Source organism: Drosophila takahashii, chromosome 3L (assembly GCF_030179915.1).
Source record: "Drosophila takahashii strain IR98-3 E-12201 chromosome 3L, DtakHiC1v2, whole genome shotgun sequence".
In the NCBI taxonomy this organism is placed as follows: Eukaryota; Metazoa; Arthropoda; class Insecta; order Diptera; family Drosophilidae; genus Drosophila; species Drosophila takahashii.
In genome coordinates, this window is record NC_091680.1 from 28,792,885 (window position 1) to 28,816,226 (window position 23,342).

Below are 23,342 nucleotides of genomic sequence, written 5' to 3' on the forward strand. Positions count from 1 at the left end.
ACAATGCGGAATGGGTACACTTATAGAAATTTTTACCCTAAATCGCATTAAAAAACTGACTTTTCGCCCGTGGATTAAGAAAATCGCCCATAAATCCTATCCGCGGGCGGTTCGCCCGTGTATTTAGAAAAATTTTTCTAAAAAATCCCTATGGAAATTTGGTTTAATTTAGGGTGATTTTTCTTGAATTGAGAAATATTTTCCTGTTTTTAGGGTGATTTGTCCTAAATTTAAGGTGTATTTTTCTAAAAGTAAGGACGAATTTTCTGTGTTTAAAGGCAAATGCTCTACAAATTAAAGAAATTAAATAAAAATCGTGTTTGAGCATGCTTAACTGAAGCATGTATTTCAATCGTGTATATTCTGGGAACTGGGACTGCTTTAATTAAACTACACCGGCGGAGGACACCGTTTCATGTTATTGTATTGGTGTGTAGATTATATGGGAGCTGCATTAAGGAAGGCCCGACCTAAACAGCACAGCGGTTAGAACTGAAAAATCATGTTTGTAAACGAATTCGGGAAATAAATATGAGGAGAAAAAAAAACTTACTTTTGGTCACTGCGAGAATTGAACCCACAACCTCTCGGCTTAGAGTCTAACATCCTACTGCTGCACAACAGACCTACCGCGCAGGGCGACGTACAAACTCTGCACACATCTTACGTTGGTGTCTTGGTATCTACGTAATAATTTGACTACAGTCTTCCAAACCATATATTTTTTGGTTGACGACTGTGACATTTAGAGCCGTTTTCTCGCCCGCAAATACAAAGTATGCTTTTAACTCAGAATTCCCAAACGTTTTTAAAGTTTGAAGACTACTTTTATTTAAAATTGGGACGAAAAAATGTCCTTAGTATTACAATCTTTAAAAAACAAGAGAAAACGCTATAGTCGAGTGACTCGACTTTTAGATACCCGTTACTCAGCTAAACAACTTAATAGAAATATGCCTTCTTATATGTTTTTCGCCGCTCGATTTTTACCCAGGGATCTCTTTCTAGAAGAGGCTTTCTAGAACTTTAAATTCTGCCTAGCACATCTTCCGTCTCTCTCTAGCGCAGGTTCATTCACTTGTGAAAAACGTATACGAGCAAAAAGAGACAAAATGCGCGCCCCATTTCAAATAATTTAAAATTTGCATTAACATAATGTAAATTATAGGGACCACAGAAAAAAGGCAGATTTTTTTGCAATGCCATTTCCTAGATGGCGCTAGTGTATATTGTATTGCTAGTCATGAAAGGCGGAAATGTTGGCGCTGGCCAGGTTTAAGCGTTTATTGGGTTTGTGGGCGTTAGAGTGGGCGTGGCAATTTTTAACTTGGCTTCAAAACTGTGGGCGTTAGGGGGGGGCGCTTGTGGGCGTTAGAGGGGGCGTGGCACCTTTTTGAAACCAACTTGCGCTGCGTAGGATCCAGTGCTGCCATTTTGTCCTCTTTCCGGACAGATCTGTCCTTTTTTTAACGGGTTTATCCGGAAAAAATTTCAAACATCCCCTATCCGGAAATCTGTCCTTTTTTCAAAAAAAAGGTCTTGAGTGTTATTTTTGCCAGTCGAAAGTGTGTAAACCTGTTTTTATATGCTAAAACGCCTTTTTAACCATCAATCTTACAGTTCGGCACTTAAAAAATAATTATTTTTACAAATTATCAAAGAGACGTAAAGCAGTCGATGGATTTTCTATATAGTACGATTTTTTCTGTAGCAAAAAAAGAGAAAATCACTTTAAAAATTTCTCAATTTTTACTCTCTGCTTTTTTGTCAGAAAAAAATTTCAGATTTTAACGACTCTTAAGGCCGGTTTCTCGAGTCCCTGTCAAAGTCCCTGATAGCTATCTGTTCGAAAAACTTAAATACCAGATAAACTGTTCGTAAAAGCAAATCCGCTTTCTCGACTGCTTTAATTTATCTGAACGAGAAACAATTACAGAGTGCTGTTTACGCACAGAATTGTGCTGTGAAGCGCAAAAAATGGCATGCTTCGATTATTTTATCAGCTGTTTGGGTATAATTTTAAGGAAAAGTCAGCTGTGATTTCGTTTCTTCTTCTTAGTTGGCTTTGGGAAATCAGCTGTCATTCTATCGAGTCGAAAACGCTTAACAGGGACTCCGAGTCCCTGTCAAAGTTATCTCTCACATTTATGCTCGAGAAAGCCAAAATGCCTTAGCAGGGACTTTATCTGTTCGAGAAATGTTAGCCGGCACTCGAGAAACCGGCCCTTATTCGGGTTTGACGCAGATATGGCATTTTTTTGTATTACCAATATAGTTACTTGAAATGCTTTTATTATTTTAATAATTTTAGATTATTACGTATACGCACAAAAATTAACCATGGTAAAATGATCAAACAAAGAAGGATGTGAGTCGGGCGCAGTAGGTCATTACATAATTGAATTTAATATAAAATCCATTTAAATTAAGTAATTATATAACCCATTGGTAAAACAGAAAAATGGAGGCGCATTTACTTTTGTCCCTTTTTTTGTCCTTTTTTAAAATTTTTTGTCCTTTTTTTCCCAGTTTTTTTTGGCTTATCTGTCCTGTTTTTCAAGCTGAGTGATGGCAGCACTGGTAGGATCTGCATGCAAAATGCCAATCTTCTAGCTTTTATAGTTTCCGAGATCTCAGCGTTCATACGGACAGACAGACAGACAGACAGACAGACAGACAGAGAGACAGACAGACAGACAGACGGACAGACAGACGGACATGGCTAGATCGACTCGGCTATTGATCCTGATCAAGAATATATATACTTTATGGGGTCGGAAACGCTTCCTTCTAGCTGTTACATTTTTGCACGAATACAATATACCTCCAGCTTTTAACTTACGCCCATGTATAAATATTTTTAAAGCAAGGGTTACTTTTGCTCAAAAATAGTTATGCGTTACTTAAAATAGTGACAGGTTTGGGCACTGTTTGTGAATCGTCACTGTGAAGGAAGTAAGAAAAACAATTTTAAAAATCCCAAAACAATTCACAAAAACCTGATGAGTGGCTTAAAAATTAAGGACATAAGGAATCTTTGGGTCAAAAATGCATTGTAGAAGAAAATATTTTTATTTAATTCTTATACGCTGTTCACAAATGAAGATTTTTAAACTTAGCTGTGACTTTAAAATTTTGAATGCGCCCACCTCCTTTTGTGGTTGACTTAGATTGAATTTTCCAAAACGTCCGTATAAAAGAGACATGTAACTATTTAATTCCGAAAAGATTACCAAAATTGGTTGACCACTCTTGAAGATATATCCCAAAAGCCAAAGAAAATTTGTGATTTTCTTAAATTAAAGATACCGCAAATACCAGAGCTGATGGACTATAGGCGTAGTGGCAACTTATGCTGAGAAAAGCCTGTGAAGGAAATAAAATGGTGGCAGGCCTGGACATCGACCCATGTCATATTTTGTCGGCCTGTGTTATTAGTTTTTTTTTTTTTATTTAATTCAACTTTATTTAATTTTATTGCTGAAGAGTCAACAGGAAGGATGAACTATAGAACCAATAAGAAATGAAAAGACCGAAAAACGAATTTAATGCAAGCATTTGTGATCCTTACAGATAATTTACTGAAGAGCGCAGAAGTTTTGTTTGTGTAATAAAAATGAATCTTTAATAATAGAATTATGCACAATTCAAAGAATTTAATTTTAGACTAATAACATAAACGGGTACAATTATGTGGTACTTCATGTTCATCTAGTATGATCAGAACAAAATGCATTTTGAAAATTTAAAAAAAAAATGTTCTCGTTGAGCATGAAAGTCGGGCTTTTGGATTTAGCCAGCACAAAATTAGCACGAAATTATGTGGTACTTCATTTTCATCTTGTATGATCAGAACTTGATGCGGGGTGTAGGCCGTTTGCCGTTCTACACCCCGCATTTTGGGTATTTAAAAACATGTTTTTCACTCGAGCACGAAATTCGCGAATTAGGCCCGAAATTAGCACCAAATTAGCACGAAATTTTGAAAAAAAAATTAACCTGATCGGAGTAATGCGGGGTGGGGCTCGACTGACCTTAGTTTGGTACAACAAAGAAATCCCTACCAATTTCGACGTGGGACCATAACTTCTTGCTACTTAATTTAAAAAATATATTTTAGTGCATTCTAAAAAAATAGGATGTTCAATAAATAATTAAAATGTATAGTAATGGATTTATGAGAAAAGGTGAAAGGCGGCTACAATTTAAAAGGAAAAGGTACTGAGGTGCGTCATCCACCAGGAGCGCAGCCGATATGTTCCAATCGGATATCTTGCATTTTCGTGAGTCTCGGGCGGTCACACAATATAAATTATGTGGGACGAATATATGTCTCAGCTAGTTGCAAAGTTTTCGTAGCGATCAGAACGGTTAAAAACAGTTCGTTACAACATTATTAAAAATGTTTAACAAGGAAAGACTGCTTTGTTTTTTATTGTTTTATTCCATTATGCAGAAAGTAAGGGAGGTCCAATGTCGAAACTTTCAGTGGCCAACAAGGACTATGTATAGAACATTATACTATTTTTTTTATAAAGATTGAAAATGCCGAGTTAAAGAAAACAGCGATTGAAATTATTTATTTTAAGTTTGGACCATACTTTGCACTGGAACCATTATGGGTGTTATTTTTATCTGAAAGCTTGGCAAAAATAATCATTTTTGAGTATATTTATTTATTTTTTACCCCACGTAATTTACAGTTATAAATAAAATAAGCAAAAATAAAGCATCGCCATATCTTCGTTTTTATACCCGTTACTCGTAGAGTAAAAGGGTATACTAGATTCGTGCAAAAGTATGTAACAGGTAGAAGGAAGCGTTTCCGACCCTATAAGTTATATATATTCTTGATCAGGATCACTAGCCGAGTCGATCTAGCCATGTCCGTCTGTCCGTCTGTCCGTCTGTCCGTCTAAAGGGTGCCTCGCCCCCTCTAACGCCCACAATCGCTTATATACGATTTTACAAATTTCAATATTTCGGAAAAGTAAAAATGCAGTTTTAAGGTGTTTATCAATACCTATCGAAATGTATAAGAAATTTTTTAAATCGGACCATTCGTTAAGAAGTTACGGCGGATCAAAGTTTTTATCCTTTAGCTGAGTAACGGGTATCTGATAGTCGGGGCACCCGACTATAGCGTTCTCTCTTGTTTTCAAATAGATTTTTTTTTACTATTTTAAAAATCCTATTTAAATGGTGTAATATCGTGATGAAAATGAGATATCGTTTTGAGGCCATTAAGAAAATTTCGATACGTTTCACAAAGGATCACTCAGTAATAAAGCTACTTTTTGTTCATTATACCCTTGTAGGGGGTATTATATTTTTCATTCAGATGTTTGCAACGCAGTGAAGGAGGCGTTTCCGACCACATAAAGTATATATGGGCTCTTCCAAAAAAAAGTCCACCAAGCCAAAAACCTTGAAACTTGAATAAAACACATTTCCACATGATTTTGCCCCGATATTAGTTTCTAGTTAGTTGGATACTGAGCTTAACTACAAATTTGGAGTATAGTTTGATTATTTTTATGACAAACCTGACCAATATACGCAAAAATCAGTTTTTGGCTATTTTTTTGTTATTTTTTGGAACTGTCTTCTGTTGTTAATTTATCCTATAGGAATGCTAATATGTGACATTTTTCTGTAGTGAATGCTTCATTTACATGCTAAACTATTAAGTTAAAAGCAAAACATCCAGCAATTGAGAGATAGAGGTAAAGAAATCCGCTTTACAAAACAGTCGGAAAAAATGTCCCGAGCGACATGTCCCGAGCGAATGTGGTTGAAGCTGTAAAAAAAAAAACGGCAAAGAATTTTTGAGTAAAACCAAAAGCATTTCACAGCGACATGTTTGAACAACATTCTAAAAAAAATCGCATTAAAATATTCCATCAGAATTCGCTATTTTCTGGTGTTGTATGAACTTCCCCGAAATCCACTTCTATTTTTGTCCCGAGCGAATACGGCAGTTTTTTACCGATATCTTAAAAACTAAAAGTGGTACAAAATCAAGATCAAGTGAAAAGAAAAGCCCATAAATTAAATTAAAATCCATTGTTTTACAATTTTTTTTCAACTTTAAAGGTGTGCAAATGTCCAGAGCGACATTTTGGAAGTGCCCATATATTCTTGATCAGCACCAATAGCCGAGTCTATCTAGCCATGTCCGTCTGTCCCTTCTGTCCGTTTCTATGCGAACTAGTCTCTCAGTTTTAAAGCTATCGCGATGAAACTTTCCCGAAAGTCTTCTTTCTACTGCAGGTAGTACATATTTCGGAGCGAGCCGGATCGGACCACTATATCTTAGGGCTCCCATAGGAATATTCAAACAAATATAAGAAAATTCATTGTTACTTTGTAGGAAGTAGGCGTTTTGATTCTTGACTACTTAAAAACAAAATTTAAATAGAAACGCTGAATCTGGAGGTCCTGGAACTGCACCGAATGAGCATTACTTTATCTGCAAGGGTATATAAGCTTCGGCTGGCCGAAGGTAGCTTCTTTTCTTGTTTTTTTTTTTGTTTTTATATTTCGAATATGTGTTGAAACTGATAAAATTAATAAAATAATTAATATGTTACGTTAATGTTAAAAAAAATCAATTTGTTTGCGAAACACCTCGCAACGAAAGCTTTTGTGACTGAATGTACTTAACTTAGATTCACTTTTTATTTTTCACTGTAATCTTCGGTTCATTCTGCTATTTTTGAATTATTTTATCCGCTTTAATTTTGAGGGTTAGCATCTCAATTATTTTTTGCCAGCTACGGTGGTTCATGTCGGACATTTATAGTACATTTAGTACACTTGTGGAAAACTCGCTTTCCACTCCATTCTTATTAATGCTGTTTCTCTTGTACCGTAACCAGATTAAATGTTTGTCTCAGGACGCGGGTTTGATGACGTCCTCTTAGCCAGAAGCAAGATTCGTAAAATATCCCTCACAATCCGTAATTTGGCTCAAATAAAATAATTTCAACATAGGGCGGTGATATTTGTCACAAAAAAATAAGGAGTAACCAAGTAGGGCTGATGAAAATGTTTTCCGACAAAAATCAGCTTTATACTGCTTTCTTCTCCTCGTTTTTGACATTTTGTGAGGAAAATATGAGCAAAATAAAAACCTGTAGATGAAAAAAAGTGACAAAAGGTACTTCAATGAAATCCATTGAAGCTTAAGAAGTAGAGGTCTTCCAACTTTGTGATTGGACACTCTTAAAGTTAAAGGTTCAAAGTACCATTTCCGTTAAATTTTGGCTCTTGCTACTAAGCCGCATAAAGTGCCTAAAAATCAAAAAATTGGAACTTTGACAACGGATTTTTCAAAACTGCGACGTGATGGAAAGATTCCAAGTATAAGGTAGTAATCTACAGCTAAAATTCTTTCAGGTTTGGTAGCTTCTATTCTTGGCCTATTTTTTTGTCAACCAGTGTAATTAAATTCAAATGTATAGTTTCAACACTAATGCGTTCCATAGTAGCATAACAAGAATAAGCTTGTTTAAACTAAAAAAATCAATAAAAAAAGTTTTACAATTACCCAATAGTAAGTATTTTAATTAAAATGTTTTCCATTTTACATTCAATAAATTTGTTAATCATTTAATCTTATATTATTTACTTACTTTATGTTGTTCGCATATGCCTGAAGTTTTAAACATAAATGCACTGCTTGTTTTACTTTACAAACATAAAATACATTTTTATTTTGAAATTTTATTAACAATATAAAGGATAACAAAGTTTTTATACCCGTTACTCGTAGAGTAAAAGGGTATATTGTACTCGTGCAAAAGTATGTAACAGGGAGAAGGAAGCGTTTCCGACCCTATAAAGTATATACATTCTCGATCAGGGTCACTAGCCGAGTCGATATAGCCATGTCGGTCTGTCCGTCTGTCCGTCCGAATGCTAGAAGCTAGAAGGTTGAGATTTTCCACACATATTCTTGGGCTTCCTACGCAGCGCAAGTTTATTTCAAACGAGCGCCACGCCCCCTCTAACGCCCACAGTCGCCCACTAACAATTTTAAAATGTGTCTGGCGCCCACACCTTTAAAGATTTCCGAGAAGTATAAATGCAATTTTGTTGTGTATACTTAAACCTATCGAAATGTAGCAGACATTTTTCAAATCGGACCATTCAATAAAAAGTTATACGCAATCAAAAAAAATTGTATATATCCATCTCCCTCGCACTCCCTTTAGCCGAGGGACAGGTATTAGATAGTCGGGACAACAACCCGACTATACCGTTCTCTCTTGTTTTTAAATTACATTCGACATATTTTTAATATTTTTATTAATATACTTTATTCTAATTATTTCTTTTACTTTTTTTCTCGTTTTCTTCCAAAATCAAATATACAAATTCCTGGGAAAAATATTAAAAAAACAACCAATTCGTACCGTATTACCTCATAGTACACGACAAGTCGTCTTCACTGGGGGAACCATTGACGGAACCTGGCGAGTATGAGAATCTTCCATTTCATGGTCTGCAAACGGCACCTAACAAGGTATAAATAACATATTTATCTTCTTTCTAATACTGCATTACAATTTTTTACTCACTAGACTTACTTGAATCCACATTTATATCCCTTACTCGATTGTTAAAAGGCCTTACCTGTATAGTATCTGAAGGCATATCTATTTTAAAGAGTAACGGGTAATTGATAGTCGAACCATTCGACTATAGAGTTTTATTTTGTTTTGTATTTTTTTATTTGTTTTATGTTTTGCAATTATTTTATTACAAATTAAAAAAAAATGTTTTTTCCCTGAACTTTTGGTTGCTTTGATTAAAAGCGTTTTTTTTTTGAAAATGATTGTATTTTCAATCATATTTAACTTTTGTTTCACATTCGATTATTTACTTTAGTTACTTGGAATACAATTTCATGTTTAAATAAATAAAAAATTATAAGTGCTGCCGCCAATGAATTGTATTAAAATTTTGTTTAAATAAATATTTCTTATATATTTAAGTAATATATTAAAAATTAATTATAGTTTCTTTATTATTGGATAAGTAATAATATGAAAAATATTTGTAAATAATTATTTACGCAGAGCAAAAGTTTTCGGTGCAAAAAAAGTGGTGAAACTTTTTAAAAAGTAAAATGCTTCATATAAATTTAGTTTTACTTTGGATTGTTAAAACGTTTTGACCATATTTTTGTACCTGTTTCACAATTTTTTCTGTGTACATAGTTAGCTAAATCAACATCGAATAGTTTTAAAGGTATATCTTATTTCCCTTTCATTTAAATTGTCATTGCAATATTTAAGTCTTTATTGTTGTTCGCTAGCAAACATTTTAAAACTGACAACAAGATGTTAACATACGATATAATGCTTTAAAGCAAAACAAAAACTAACAATCAAGCTAATATCATTTTATCTGTTCCTTTATTTTTCCGTGTGCTCTGCCCAACTAACTCATGTTGCTTTTAAAATGGATCCCAGTCCTCTACTACCCCTACAAATTTTAATAACAACACAAGTGCGATGCGTACAGCTCAAAGACTCAAGGGACTTAATGCAAATATCAATCTACCATCGGTCAACCATCAGCAAGATCGTCAGAATACTCAAGATCTACAATTAATCCAGGAACAACATTTTTGTGATCATGGTCACAGATCACAGAACAACACCATCCCCTGCCCATCGTCCACTGATCAAAATAATCAAAAGCTAACTGAACTCGACTCCAATCAACTTAACCTAACCAATTGCTTCCCAAAAAGTTATTCTGAGTACACCCAACAAAATCAGCAAAAGCATCAAATCCAAATAAAATTGCAAGCTGGAACAACTCAGATGTTTAACACGAATTCCTTTTCCGACGATCAGCTAACCAATGCCATAGAGCGTGATTGTCTGCCCAGTTACCCCTCGATGTGCCGATCACCATCTATTCCGCGCTCAGCACTGCTAAGCACTAACCCCTTTCTGGATGTCACTAACTTTAAGAAATACGGTGAAGACGGAGAAGATTTATCCGGAAGTATGCCACGTGAAAAATACAGCAAAAGCGTTTTAGATGTGGAGAACAAGTTTTATTCGCTAAAGTTTCCAGGCGGTAGCAAACTTAAAAATCGGTCATATAATGAAAACTCATTAGGTTCTATTCCATCACATACACCCTCCGCACTTGACGTTTGCTCTTTATCAACGTGCAAGACGCATAATTTCATCGCTTGTAATAGCCAAAGCGATATTGACCCGAGTGTTCAGCCCGTGTGCATCTATGATCCGCCTGCTTACGAGAATATGGTCGCTAAAGGCACAGCCGATCAAAGTACAGAATCAATAAAAATCGATAGCAATGATTTAATATTCAATTCTAATCAACACCGAGCTACTGTTCAGCTCGACAGTCATTTAGGCAAAGATGTAATAAGGAAACATCACCACCGGCATCACCGCCACCAGCAAAAAAAGGATGAAGGGATTGCTGCTGATTTGAAGTTAATAGAGCCTGAGCGCATTACCATTTATCGGAGCGACTCCGGAATATCTAATAGCTCTTACGAGTCTCAATTTCCTATACCATTATCACAAAAGCGAACAAAAATAACAAAAAATGGGTCTGTAAACTCAACATCTAGCTCATTAATTCGAAAACATGGTATTAAAAATGTGGAAGCTCATAATAGTGGCTCTATCCCAGTTGAATCGTCTAACATATTATCTTCCGAGAGTAAAGTCATTAAAAGTGGGGTACCATCACTCTCGGCCTGTGCCTCCTCCTCGCATTGCATGCTTAACCAGACACCATCAACTCAGTACAATGACAAGACTACTGGAGAAGACTTTGAGCAGCACCGACTTGGTCACCAGTGCGTGTATTCAGTCTCTACGCCTTTAGTTTGCAACAGTTTAAACACTTCCAGCAAGAGTAACTACAGACTGACAGCACAACTGAAGTGCAGTAATGTTCAAACACCGAACAAGGTTTGTATTAATTGGCATTTTTATTTTCTTTTAATCGAAAACACCAAAGTGATTTTCTTTAAATAATCTATCCATTTCCACCATGATTTTTAAACTTATGGTTTTAATGATATTCCTCATTTCTGATCGAAAAAAATAAAGTGTAAAAATTATTATTACACTATGTAACATTAAAAATGTCCCTTGATTGATGCGATAAAATCGTATTCCCTTAGAATTTTCAATATGAACTGCGTTCATTTTAAAAGATCCACAACTTATCTTTCAAATCTCACTCCCAAAATTATTGTAGGATTTTTTAAAAAAAGATGTTCACAACAGAAAGCATAGTAATACCATATATTTGTTAAAGTTTTTTGATGTAATTTATCCTATCCAATTCGTCTTATAATTAAATGATAATCAATAAAATATAATTAAAAGAAGATAAATTAAAACAACAAACATTTAAGAACTAAACTACACAGAAAAAAATTGGTAAAATTGACCAAACAAATTGTCAATTCTACCAAGTAAATAGTTACTCTTATGTAATACGTAAACGTAAGGGTTACTATACAAAATAGTTACGCAACTGTAAAAAATGGTTGAATGTGCCCAAATCATAAATTAACCATAAAAGTACAATTGTTTATAGTTATTTCACTGGAGCAAATTAATTTATAATTAATATTAAAACAAGAAAAGATGGGAGCTGTATAATATAGACGTCCGAGTTTTGTTAAATTTTATTCAAAATTTTAAAATATTAAAGAATTGGTATATCCCAGTAAGGAAAAGAATGTAATAAAAATCAACAAAGATATAATTTTTTTCCTAATAATTTCCATTTCATTTTCCATTTCATTTTCCATTTCATTTCGAAATTCAGAAATATTTAAAAAATAATATCCCCAATAGTAGAAGATAAAACATCAAAGCTATAACTTTTTAACATTTTTTTTTTTCGATCCTTATATTCAAGGCATCGCTGTTATCGTTGTTAAATTACTGTTGCATACTTTTATATTAAAGAAGTTACGTTCCTAGTTAAAAAACTATTAAAAATAGTAGCAAGGTGCCAAAACAAAAACACACATCCCGTAAGCGCTACTATTTTAATAGTAGTTTAACTATTTAATAGTACGAAAAGCAAAAAAAAATACACGGACGACTATTTTTTGTGTTAAAGTACTATTTTGTATAGTTACTGAACTATCTTCATTGGTCAGTTTTACCAAGCAAATTGTTTTGTGTGTATTATTTTGACCGTAACTGTGTGATTTGGCTTTGTTTTTACAATAAATTCGGTTGTGGATTCAAAAATTAAGGAGTGGCACTTTTAAAATGCTTAGACAGCAAAAACAAACCAAGAATTTTACGAATTTTTAAGTTTAAAATTCAAAGCGAAAGCATTTAGGGTATTTAATTACGTTGCAAACGTTTGAAAAGTTTAAACGAGTAAGCAGTTCCAACAACAATTTCCATACGAAATAGTTTCACAGTGCAACATGAACAAGAGAGAACGCTATAGTCGGGTTGGTGTCCCGACTGTCTAATACCCGTCACTCAGCTAAAGAGAATGCGAACGCTGTACTCGGGTTGGTGTCCCGACTATCTAATAACACAGGCCGACAAAATGTGACATGGGTCGGTGTCCAGGCCTGCCACCATTTTATTTCGATAAATGAGGCTTTTCCAAGCATAAGTTGCCACTACGCCTATAGTCCATCAGCTCTGGTATTTGCGGTATCTTTAATTTAAGAAAATCACAAATTTTCTTCGTCTTTGGGGATTTATCTTCAAGAGTGGTCAACCAATTTTGGTAATCTTTTCGGAATTAAATAGTTACATGTCTCTTTTATACGGTCGTTTTGGAAAATTCAATCTAACTCAACAACAAGAGAAGGTGGGCGCATTTAAAATTTTAAAGTCACAGCAAAGTTTAAAAATCTTCATTTGTGAACAGCGTTTAAAAATTAAATAAAAATATTTTCTTCTACAATGCATTTTTGACCCAAAGATTCCTTATGTACTTAATTTTTAAGCCACTCATCAGGTTTTTGTTAATTGTTTTGGAATTTTTAAAATTGTTTTTCTTACTTCCTTCACAGTGACGATTCACAAACAGTGCCCAAACCTGTCACTGAGATAGATTGAATTTTCCAAAACGACCGTATAAAAGAGACTTGTAACTATTTAATTCCAAAAAGATTACCAAAATTGGTTTACTACTCTTGAAGATATATCCCAAAAGACGAAAAAAATTTGTGATTTTCTTAAATTAAAGATACCGCAAATACCAGAGCTGATGAACTATGGGCGTAGTGACAACTTGTGCTTAGAAAAGCCTCATTTATCGAAATAAAATGGTGGCAGGCCTGGACACCGACCGGGTAACGGGTATAAAAATGTAATCGCAATTTTGATTTCATGGGCAGAAAGTAGTCATCGAAATAAGCTACTAAATATTTATATATTTATAACCCTAAAAATGTTGCACAGTGTTTGTCAGGCCTACAACACCCCAGCCTATTAGAGGTAGAGAAATATCGATTTTTGGGAATATCGATGTAAAAATGTACATTTCTATTGGCTTTGGCATGTTTTTGTATTCGTTTTTACCAGGGACCGTACATAACCGTTATTTGAGATTTTTATTTTAAAAGGCCTACTGAGATTTGTACAAGTTTTAATCAACAATTTAACTGGTTTTTATGCACTTTATAGACATGAACAAATAACAGTTAATTTGCTTTCCAGAATTATTAACATGCATACCCTTTGTGGACAAGAGTAAAAAGAACGTTATTTTTGATGTTGAAAACAAAATATTACAGTAGTCTTTTTAAAATAATAATCTCAAATGTCGCTCGGGACATTTGCACACCTTTAAATTAAAAAAAAATTGGATCCTTATTCGCTCAGGACAAAAACAGAAGTGAATTTTGGGAAAGTTCATTCAACACCAGATCTTAGCGAACTCTAATGGAATATTTAAATGAGATTTTTTTTAGAATATTGTCCAATCATGTTGCTGTGGAATGTTATTGGTTTTACTCAAAAAATGTTTGCAGTTTTTTTTATGCAGCTATGGACACTAGGGTGGACTTCTTTAAGGTGAACTGAGCATAGCATCTTAAATGGTAGGTTTCTGTGTCCAATAAATTTATGCGAAAACAGAAAAATTGTATTTCATCGTTTAGGCGGTGCGCAATGGCCTTAAAGTTTCGCTAAAAATTAAGAGTAAAACTAGGAATTTACCCCATTCCATTTCTTGTCAGATTTTAACATGTCAACTTTTTGGTTTCGCTCGTCAAGTAGAGTAGTAGAGTCAAGTAGAATTGTATTTCATGAATATTAACAGTTGGATGTAGCCTAGCCAGTAGAGCTTCTGTCTCCGAACAAAAAGGACCGAGTTCGATCCCCGACTCACCATTTTTTTTTTTGTGACTCACAGTGAAATAGAGATTCTATTTATTCGTTATTATTGTTATTTTTAAGTTGTAATTGTCTCCCAGGGACTCGAATTTTATCAAAGACTTCATCCTTTGTTAAAAAGCTCGGGAAAGTGATTAAGATACTTTTTAAAATACTGTCAAAGTATAAAATTAAGTCTACGGCATCTAGATGAATCTGAAATATGCGTAATAAACTTTAAAGCCGTTGCGCACCGCCTAAAACTATTTATTTTTTACTTTTTCTTTCTTTAATGGATTAAGGATACAAAAAGGCTATATATGAAGGGGTGAGAGCATGGCCTTAGAAATTTCATACAAAATAAGTCCACCCTAATGGACACATTCCCTCGGGACACTTTTTCTTATCGATTTTTAATGAGTATTTCTTTACCTCTATTCCTCAATTGATGGCTGTTTTGCTTTTAATTTAATAGTTTAACATGTTAATAAGGTATTCAGTAGGGGAGTGTAGGGTAAGGTGACGAACGATTCGTTTTTTGAATGTAACTTTTCTAAAAATCAATATTTTTTAAAAGTGCAAACGCAGAAAGTTGCTTACATCTACTGAGCATATCCCTGTAAAATTTGAATTCGAAATTTCAATGCAGCCAAATCCCACAGTGCTGGGCGTGAACCCTTTTTTTTTTGCACTTTCAAAAGTTGTAGGGTAATGTGACGAACGATTTGTTCTTTAATGTAACTTCTCCAAAAATCAATATTTTTTAAAAGTGTAAAAGCAGAAAGTTACTTACATTTACTGGTCATATTTCTGAAAAATTTGTATTCGAAATTTCAACGTAGCCAAATCCCACAGCGTTTGGTGTAAATCATCCTTTTCACAAACAAAAAAATACATTTTTATACCCTTGTAGAGGGTATTATAATTTCAGTCAGATGTTTGCAACGCAGTGAAGGAGACGTTTCCGACCACATAAAGTATATATATTCTTGATCAGCACCAATAGCCGAGTCTATCTAGCCATGTCCGTCTGTCCGTCTGTCCGTTTCTATGCGAACTAGTCTCTCAGTTTTAAAGCTATCGCGATGAAACTTTCCCGAAAGTCTTCTTTCTATTGCAGGTAGTACATATGTCGGAGCCAGCCGGATCGGACCACTACATCTTAAGGCTCCCATAGGAATATTGAAACATATATAAGAAAATTCTTGTTAATTTGTAGGAAGTAGGCGTTTTAATTCTTGACTACTAAAAAACAAAATTCAAAAATAGGAACACTTAATCTGGAATCCCTGGAACTGCACCGAGTGAGTATTACTTTATCTGCAAGGGTATATAAGCTTCGGCTGGCCGAAGGTAGCTTCCTTTCTTGTTTTATTTATAATTTACGGAAAAGTTATTTTCGATACGGAAATGAAGGAAGTAATAAGATAATACCCAAACTTACAAAAAAAAAAGGTCAATGTGCAATTTTTTTAAAATTAAATTAAACTGACGTCACTATTAAAAACAACAATAAAACTGCAGCAGTAAATGTTATCTGGTATTATTATATTTTTATTACAAATAATCAACGATAACAATTCAAATTTTTGAATAAAAAAAGTTCGTCACAATACCCTACAAAAAGTTCGTCACGATTCCCTACAAGGTAGACTTGGAGCAAAAACGGTGTCACTCTCAAACGGCGCAAAAAAAAAACGCGAAGTACCAAAAACTGTTGATAAAGATCTCATGTATACGTGCACATATTTGCCTGATTTTATTTTCCACTCATCTTTGCTCTGGCACTGCTGAAACACAAGTAAATTGAATAAGTTTGCTAGTTTGCGCACTACATTTTTAGCGAAAATTACCTCACGAATAAATTACGGGACTTCTTATTAATATTACTGTAAATACATTTCCGACGCGATAAGGGGAGACGACTACATTTATTTGGAATTTTTGTCGCGACGTCATATATGAGATTCGACGAATCTCACATACAGGGGTGGTCAAAAGTATTTTCACAAATGTAAATGTTAACTGTATTTATATTTTGAACTAATAATATAAACTTTTGGCACCTATAGAAAGAGCACTTCAATTCAGTTTAAATGACACAAAAATGTTCTTAACCCATTAAGACCCCTTTGAAAAGTGAGCAAATTTGGCGAAAGTCAAATTTTCAACTTTTTTCCTGGGGCTTAAAACAAAAATGTTTTGATGCAAAGTTGTTCCCCAAACAAAATTATTAATAACTGCAAAAAAAAAATTTAAAAATATTTTCCTTGTATTTTTTATGATTTTTTGAATGGAGACATCTCAGTAAAATTTTGTATGAAAAGAAAGAAAAAGCGGCTAAAATAGCTATTTTCAAAAAATCATAAAAAATACAAGGACAAATATTTTGAAATTTTGTTTTTTGCAGTTATTATTAATTTTGATTGGGGAACAACTTTGCATTAAACATTTTTGTTTTAAGCCCCAGGAAAAAAGTTGAAAATTTTATTTTCAAAAAAAAATTGTCTAATTTGCTCACTTTTCAAAGGGTGCTTAATGGGTTAAGAACATTTTTTTGTCATTTAAACGGAATTGAAGTGCTCTTTCCATAGGTGCCAAAATGTTAATATTATAAGTTCAAAATATGAGTACAGTTAACATTCAAATTTGAGAAAATACTTTTGACTAGGGTTGTATGTATAACGTCACGTCAAAAATTCCAAATAAATGTAGTAGTATCCTCTTATCGTGTCAACAATGTATTTACAGTAATATTAGTAAGAAGTCCCGGTAATAGTCTAGAAGAGCGGCCTGAGCACCAAAAACCGCGAAAAAATTACCATCGATGGACAGCGATTTCTTAGGAATTTACGTGCAGAAGATTATTTGCGGAAATGCATTCTTCTCTTGTAATTGCATTTCAAAGTTGCGTGTTTTGCTATAAAAACAAAGTAGGATTTTGAGGTGTTTTGTGTCATTTTGCTATAAAAAACATATGGGCTTTCCGTTTGTTGTCAAAATAATAAGCGTTCGAAAAAATTCGACAAAAATGTTGTTTTTATAGCAGGCCAGACCCTACAACCGAGCATTAATATCCTCGATGGACCGTGATTCCTTAAGCCTAGTACTCAGTACGACGAAAACTGCTAGCTAAGCATAGGAGTAAGCGAGAGGCAAATAGGTAGCTAAAGCCTTTAGCCGGGGACTTTTTTCACCGCGGTACTCAGTTGAGCTAAGGAAATGGTAAGGAAATACCAAAAAAATACTAGATTTAGCGGATGAATTCCGATGAACGCCTTTAGCCGCGGCCCAAAGAATAAAAAATTTGATCTTTGGCTGTGTTTGTGCAGAAGCGGTTTGCCAATAACAATGTATAAATGGAAGGAAAACCACAAAAACCAATGGAAAACTGCCTGTAGGAGTTGCTGCAATACATATCGCCATTCCAACTGGGAATTTAAAGCTTGCAACCCAGGTCGGCTCAACGTTTTGTAATATTTTAAAATTGGCGCCAGTTGATTTGTTTGCTGAGAGTAAGACCATGCTACATGCATTGCGGATGAACTCCGAAAACTTCGGTCACACTAAATGATTAATATTTTTCGACTAGTGAAACTCTTAGCCGAACTGAGTACTAGGCTTTAGAAATTATCAAACATACCAACGTTAGTATCTTGCAACGATTTTGGAAAAAAGGTCGTTCACAATTTTTGTCTGCAAACTTACAAGGTTTACACTTTTGCAACGTAATTGAATACCCTAATTAACTTACAAACCAGGGACCGAAAATAACTGTTATTGTAAATTTTTCTTACCAAAAAAATCATGCACTTAGAAGAGTCCTAAAATTTTTTTAATTACACCATTATTTTTGTTAGCCATTGTAGTTTACAAATCCGTAATGATTTTTATTTATTTGATTTTTATAATAAAACTCAAAAAATAACTGTTATTTGTTGATTTTTATGTATAAGAGTTATTCCCTTGTCATTTAAAAAAAAATTAAATAATTTAAAAAAAACCTTCTAACCGTGTTTTATATAACTTACTAAAAATCTTTAAAAAAAGCCAACCGTGCACATTGTATAACTATATTTTTTTAAATTTGTTTTAAGCCTAGTACTCAGTACGACGAAAACTGCTAGCTAAGCATAGGAGTAAGCGAGAGGCAAATAGGTAGCTAAAGCCTTTAGCCGTGGACTTTTTTCACCACGGTACTCAGTTGAGCTAAGGAAATGAAAAGGAAATACCAAAAAAATACCAGATTTAGCGGATGAATTCCGATGAACACCTTTAGCCGCGGCCCAAAGAATAAAAAATTTGATCTTTGGCTGTGTTTGTGCAGAAGCGGTGTGCCAATAACAATTTATAAATGGAAGGAAAACCACAAAATCCATTGGAAAACTGCCTGTAGGAGTTGCTGCAATACATATCGCCATTCCAACAGCGAATTAATAAAAGAATTAATATTTTAAAATTGGCGCCAGTTGATTTGTTTGCTGAGAGTAAGACCATGCTACATGCATTGCGGATTAACTCCGAAAACTTCGGTCACACTAAAAGATTAATATTTTTCGACTAGTAAAACTCTTAGCCAAACTGAGTACTAGGCTTTACCCACAAAATTGCCATAAATCAAGTTTGAGTTTTATTTTTGATCACGATGAATAACTGTTATTTGTTAACTTTCATTATAAAACTCAAAAAATAACTTTTATTTTTAATGAATTATTTTTATTTTAAAATAACTTTTATTTTTTGAGTTTTACTTAACGAATCCGAAAATAACTGTTAAAATGTGATTTTTAACGTAAAACTCATAAAAGTTACGGTCCCTGTTACAAACACAGTGCTATTGTTAATTTTTATTTTATTTCGCTCAAAATTAACATCACTTTAAAACCACAGCTTCTCTGGGCACATTTATTGTTACTGTGTATTAAATAAGTTTAGTTGCAAATTTTGACTTTATAATTTGTAGGAATGATTTTGTGCAGCGTACTTCTTGTCTTAAACATTTTCATTTTATTTTATTATTCAATTTTCTTTATTGGTTTAAGAGATATAATTTATTACCAAAAAAGAGTCAAAAGGAGGCACTAGATATTTTAAAACGTTCTTTAAACTGTTCAATATAAATGTTTATTACTATTTTTTTATTAAATTAGGCAGTTAATAATGTTGGCCTCCCAGCCACTGCACTATTGTTCACTTCTATCGTAGATGCATACAAATCTAAAAGGTCTTAACAGTTATGAAGAATTTACCGTAGTTATGGTTGTTCCCGTTACTGGTAGAGTAAAGTAGGGGAGTGTAGGGAAAGGTGACGAACGATTCGTTTTTTTTAACGTAACTTCCCCAAAAATCAATATTTTTTAAAGTGTAAAAGCAGAAAGTTGTTTAAATCTACTGAGCCTACAGCGTTTGGCGTGAACCATCCTTTCCAACTGACAGCAAAACTAAAATCAATACAAAACAAGAGAGAACGCTATAGTCGGGTGCCCCGACTATCAGATACCCGTTACTCAGCTAAAGGGAGAGCGAAGGAGATGGAGATAATTGGCTTAACTCGTGGGTTAAACTTTGATCCGCCGTAACTTTTTAACGAATGGTCCGATTTAAAAACTTTCTTCTACATTTCGATAGGTATTGATAAACACAATAAAACTGCATTTTTACTTTTCCGAAATATTGAAATTTTTAAAATCGTATATAAGCGATTGTGGGCGTTAGAGGGGGAGTGGCACCCTTTTGAAACAAACTTGCGCTGCGTAGGAACTCCTAGAATCTGCATGCAAAATGTCAATCTTCTAGCTTTTATAGTTTCCGAGATCTCAGCGTTCATACAGACAGACAGACGGACAGACAGACGGACAGACGGACATGGCTAGATCGACTCGGCTAGTGATCCTGATCAAGAATATATATAGTTTATAGGGTCGGAAACGCTTCCTTCTACCTGTTACATACTTTTGCACGAATCTAATATACCCTTTTACTCTACGAGTAACGGGTATAACTACAATAAAACTGCAGCGTTTAATGGTAATCTGGTAATATTATAGTTCTTTACACAAAATCAACGATAACAACTAAAATTCGTGAATAAAAAAAATTGGCACCATACCCAACAAAAGGTTCGTCACGATACCCTACAAGGTACAGTTGGAGCAAAAAGGGTGTCACTCTCAAACGGCGCAAACAAAAAAAACGCCAAGTACCGAAAACTGTTGATAAAGATCTCATTTATACTTGCATATATTTATCTGATTTAATTTTCCACTTATCTTTGCTCTGGCACTGCTGAAACACAAATAAATTGAATAGGTTTTCTAATTTGCGCACCACCTTTTTAGAAAAAATTAACTCATGAAGAAATTACAGGACTTCTTATTAACATTACATTAAATACATTGTCGACACGATAAGAGGAGACGACTACATTTATTTGGAATTTTTGTCGTGACGTCATATGTGAGATTCGACGAGTTCGTCACATTACCCTGCACTCCCCTATGTAAAATGTAGAAGAAAGGGTCCCCGACCTTATATCAACCAAAAATACCCTTTTACTATTTTACACTCGACAAAATAAATATATTAACTAAAATGTACCCATCCGGCACGCTACAATAGAAAAAGGAAATTCTGTAAAATAACAAGATAGAACGCTATAGTCGGGTGCCCCGACTATCAGATACCCGTTACTCAGGTTAAGGGACTGCGAGGGAGATAGTGGTATAAAGCTTTGATCATGCCTAACTTTTTAACTAATGATCCGATTTGAAAAAATTCCGAAATCTTCAAAGGCGTGTGCGCCAGACACCTTTTAAAAGTGTTTAAGGCGATTTTGGGCGTTAGGGGGACATGGCGCTCGGCTGAAACAAACAGCCGATTTTGTTGTGTATGTCACTATGGACGGCAGTCCATGTAGTGACGAAGCGAACAAGGAGAGTGTACGAAGGCGACTACTAATATATATCCGCAGAATTGAAAATCTTCTGTGATGGTCCGATCATAACGAGACCAAGACTTTAGAAAATCAATTGGCTTGGGAGAGAGAGCGGAGAAAGAAAAAAGTGAAATTATAGAATTTTTGAGCTGTTGGGGCCGGTGAGAAAAAATTCATTATTTTAGTTGTGTTCCTATTGAAAATACGCGTCCAATTAGGGGTCATATGATAAAATCCGATGCTCCGTTCAAAAATTATACCGAAAAAAAGATTTTCTTCTTATTCCCAAAATGAAAGCTTTTGTCCGTTTGTTTGTATGTATGGATCCAATCGTTGTCCTTGAATCCTATAATAATTTTTATAGTGTTAAGCAAGTCAATATAAGAGCCGTTTGTTCTAAGACTTTTGGAAAAACCCGTCAATTTGGCGGGAAATAATTAAAAAAGCTAGATTTTGAAGTCTCATAGTTTTTAAACGACTAAAGCAATACCTCGTTGAAATGGTAATTTAATATGCTAATCACGCCGCCTTTGTTAAAATGGGCTAAATAAGATACTTTTAAGTTTATGGCCAAAGTTATTTTTTGAAATTTTTTGCTATTTTTTTCAAAAACGGCTCTAACGATTTCTTTTTAAATTTGAAACTAAATAGCCCTTGAGATTTCTTAACTTTTAATATATAACACCATGTAATTGAGCGATAAAATTTACAAACCGTTCCAGTTTAGTATGGAAAACATTTCATGCTTACTTGAATGCCCAAATACCAATTAGAATAGAACAAATTCTTATTATACATTTTAAGTTATAAGTAAAACATAAAAGTTTGCATCGACTAACAATTTTACGTAATAAACTAACTATAAGATGCCGAAAATCCTAAAAAAAAATTTTGGTCAAATTTCGGATATCTTCGAAGATAGTTACATAATTCCAAGAAAAGGTATATAATTAAGTATGGGATAAGGTAACAAATTAGTCTTGACCCTGCCAATGGATTTAAATCCTTATACAATGTTTCATCCGAGTAATATAGCAAAAGTGATTGATTCTCAAAACAAAAACTTCTGATATAAAACACAAACACCTTTTAACGAGGTAAAGGGTCGTGACGATCGTACCAGCAACATACAAAAGTTCTGATATCAAATTTTGTGACAAAAAGTCCTTGTACATTGGACTAAATAAATATATTTTATAAAATATTTTCATTCGCCACGTTGCAATAGAATCTGCTTTTGAATTTAAAGTTCACAGAAACGGACCGAATGAAAATATTTTATAAAATACCTATATTTATTTAGTCGAATGTACAAGGACTTTTCGTCACAAAAGTCCTTATCAGAACTTTTGTATGTTGCTGGTGCGATCGTCACTACGCTTTACCTCGTTAAGATGTGTTTTTGTTTTATTTCAGCGGTCGGCAACGTCCTATTAAGTGAGCATAGGGTTTTGTTCTGCCCAGCCGCTGCTCGCTCACGTACACTGTAGAACAGCGGTCTGCACACACACATCGATGAGCTGCCCAGTGCAAATTACTCACACAAATATAAATCAAAATGTCAACGTATGTGTGTGCCGACCGCTGTTTTATTTACATATATCTATCGAAATGTAGAAGACATTTTTCAAATCCGACCATTCATTAAAAAGTTATGCGCAATTAAAATTTCATATATCCATCTCCCTCGCACTTCCATTAGCTGAGTGACTGGTATTAGATAGTCGGTACACCCACCCGACTATAGCGTTCTCTCTTGTTGAAGATACTTTTGAGAGTGTATTTTAATAGGTCTCTTTTTTTATATTACTTTTCCCAAAATATTAATTAATACAACGGTATTTTGTTTTTAAAAGGCTTACTAAATAAAACCCTGTCAAAGTCCTTGGGGCTTTTTGGCTAAGGCATATCATTATTCTGCTTTTAATTATTATATTTGTACTTTATTTACTTACATGATTTGTTATATACTTTGGATTAACACGGCGACATCACAAACACATCGATGCATGATTTTTAACAACTTAATGATT

At 34.1% G+C, this 23,342-nt stretch overlaps 1 protein-coding gene across 20 annotated transcripts in view; it reads left to right on the forward strand.

Moving 5' to 3' along the window:
* Positions 1-23,342, forward strand: part of nrm (neuromusculin) — a 156,423-nt gene that overhangs the window by 128,442 nt on the left and 4,639 nt on the right. For 12 of the 20 annotated variants that reach the window (XM_070215204.1, XM_070215208.1, XM_070215209.1 and 9 more), the window contains 2 exons: positions 8,436-8,530; positions 9,483-10,976. In XM_070215204.1, the coding sequence (XP_070071305.1) occupies positions 8,436-8,530; positions 9,483-10,976 (1,589 nt within the window). Of the gene's footprint in view, positions 1-8,435; positions 8,531-8,588; positions 8,646-9,482; positions 10,977-23,342 lie in introns of those variants that run through there. The other 8 variants (XR_011418598.1, XM_070215218.1, XM_070215217.1 and 5 more) reach the window with 2 other exon arrangements.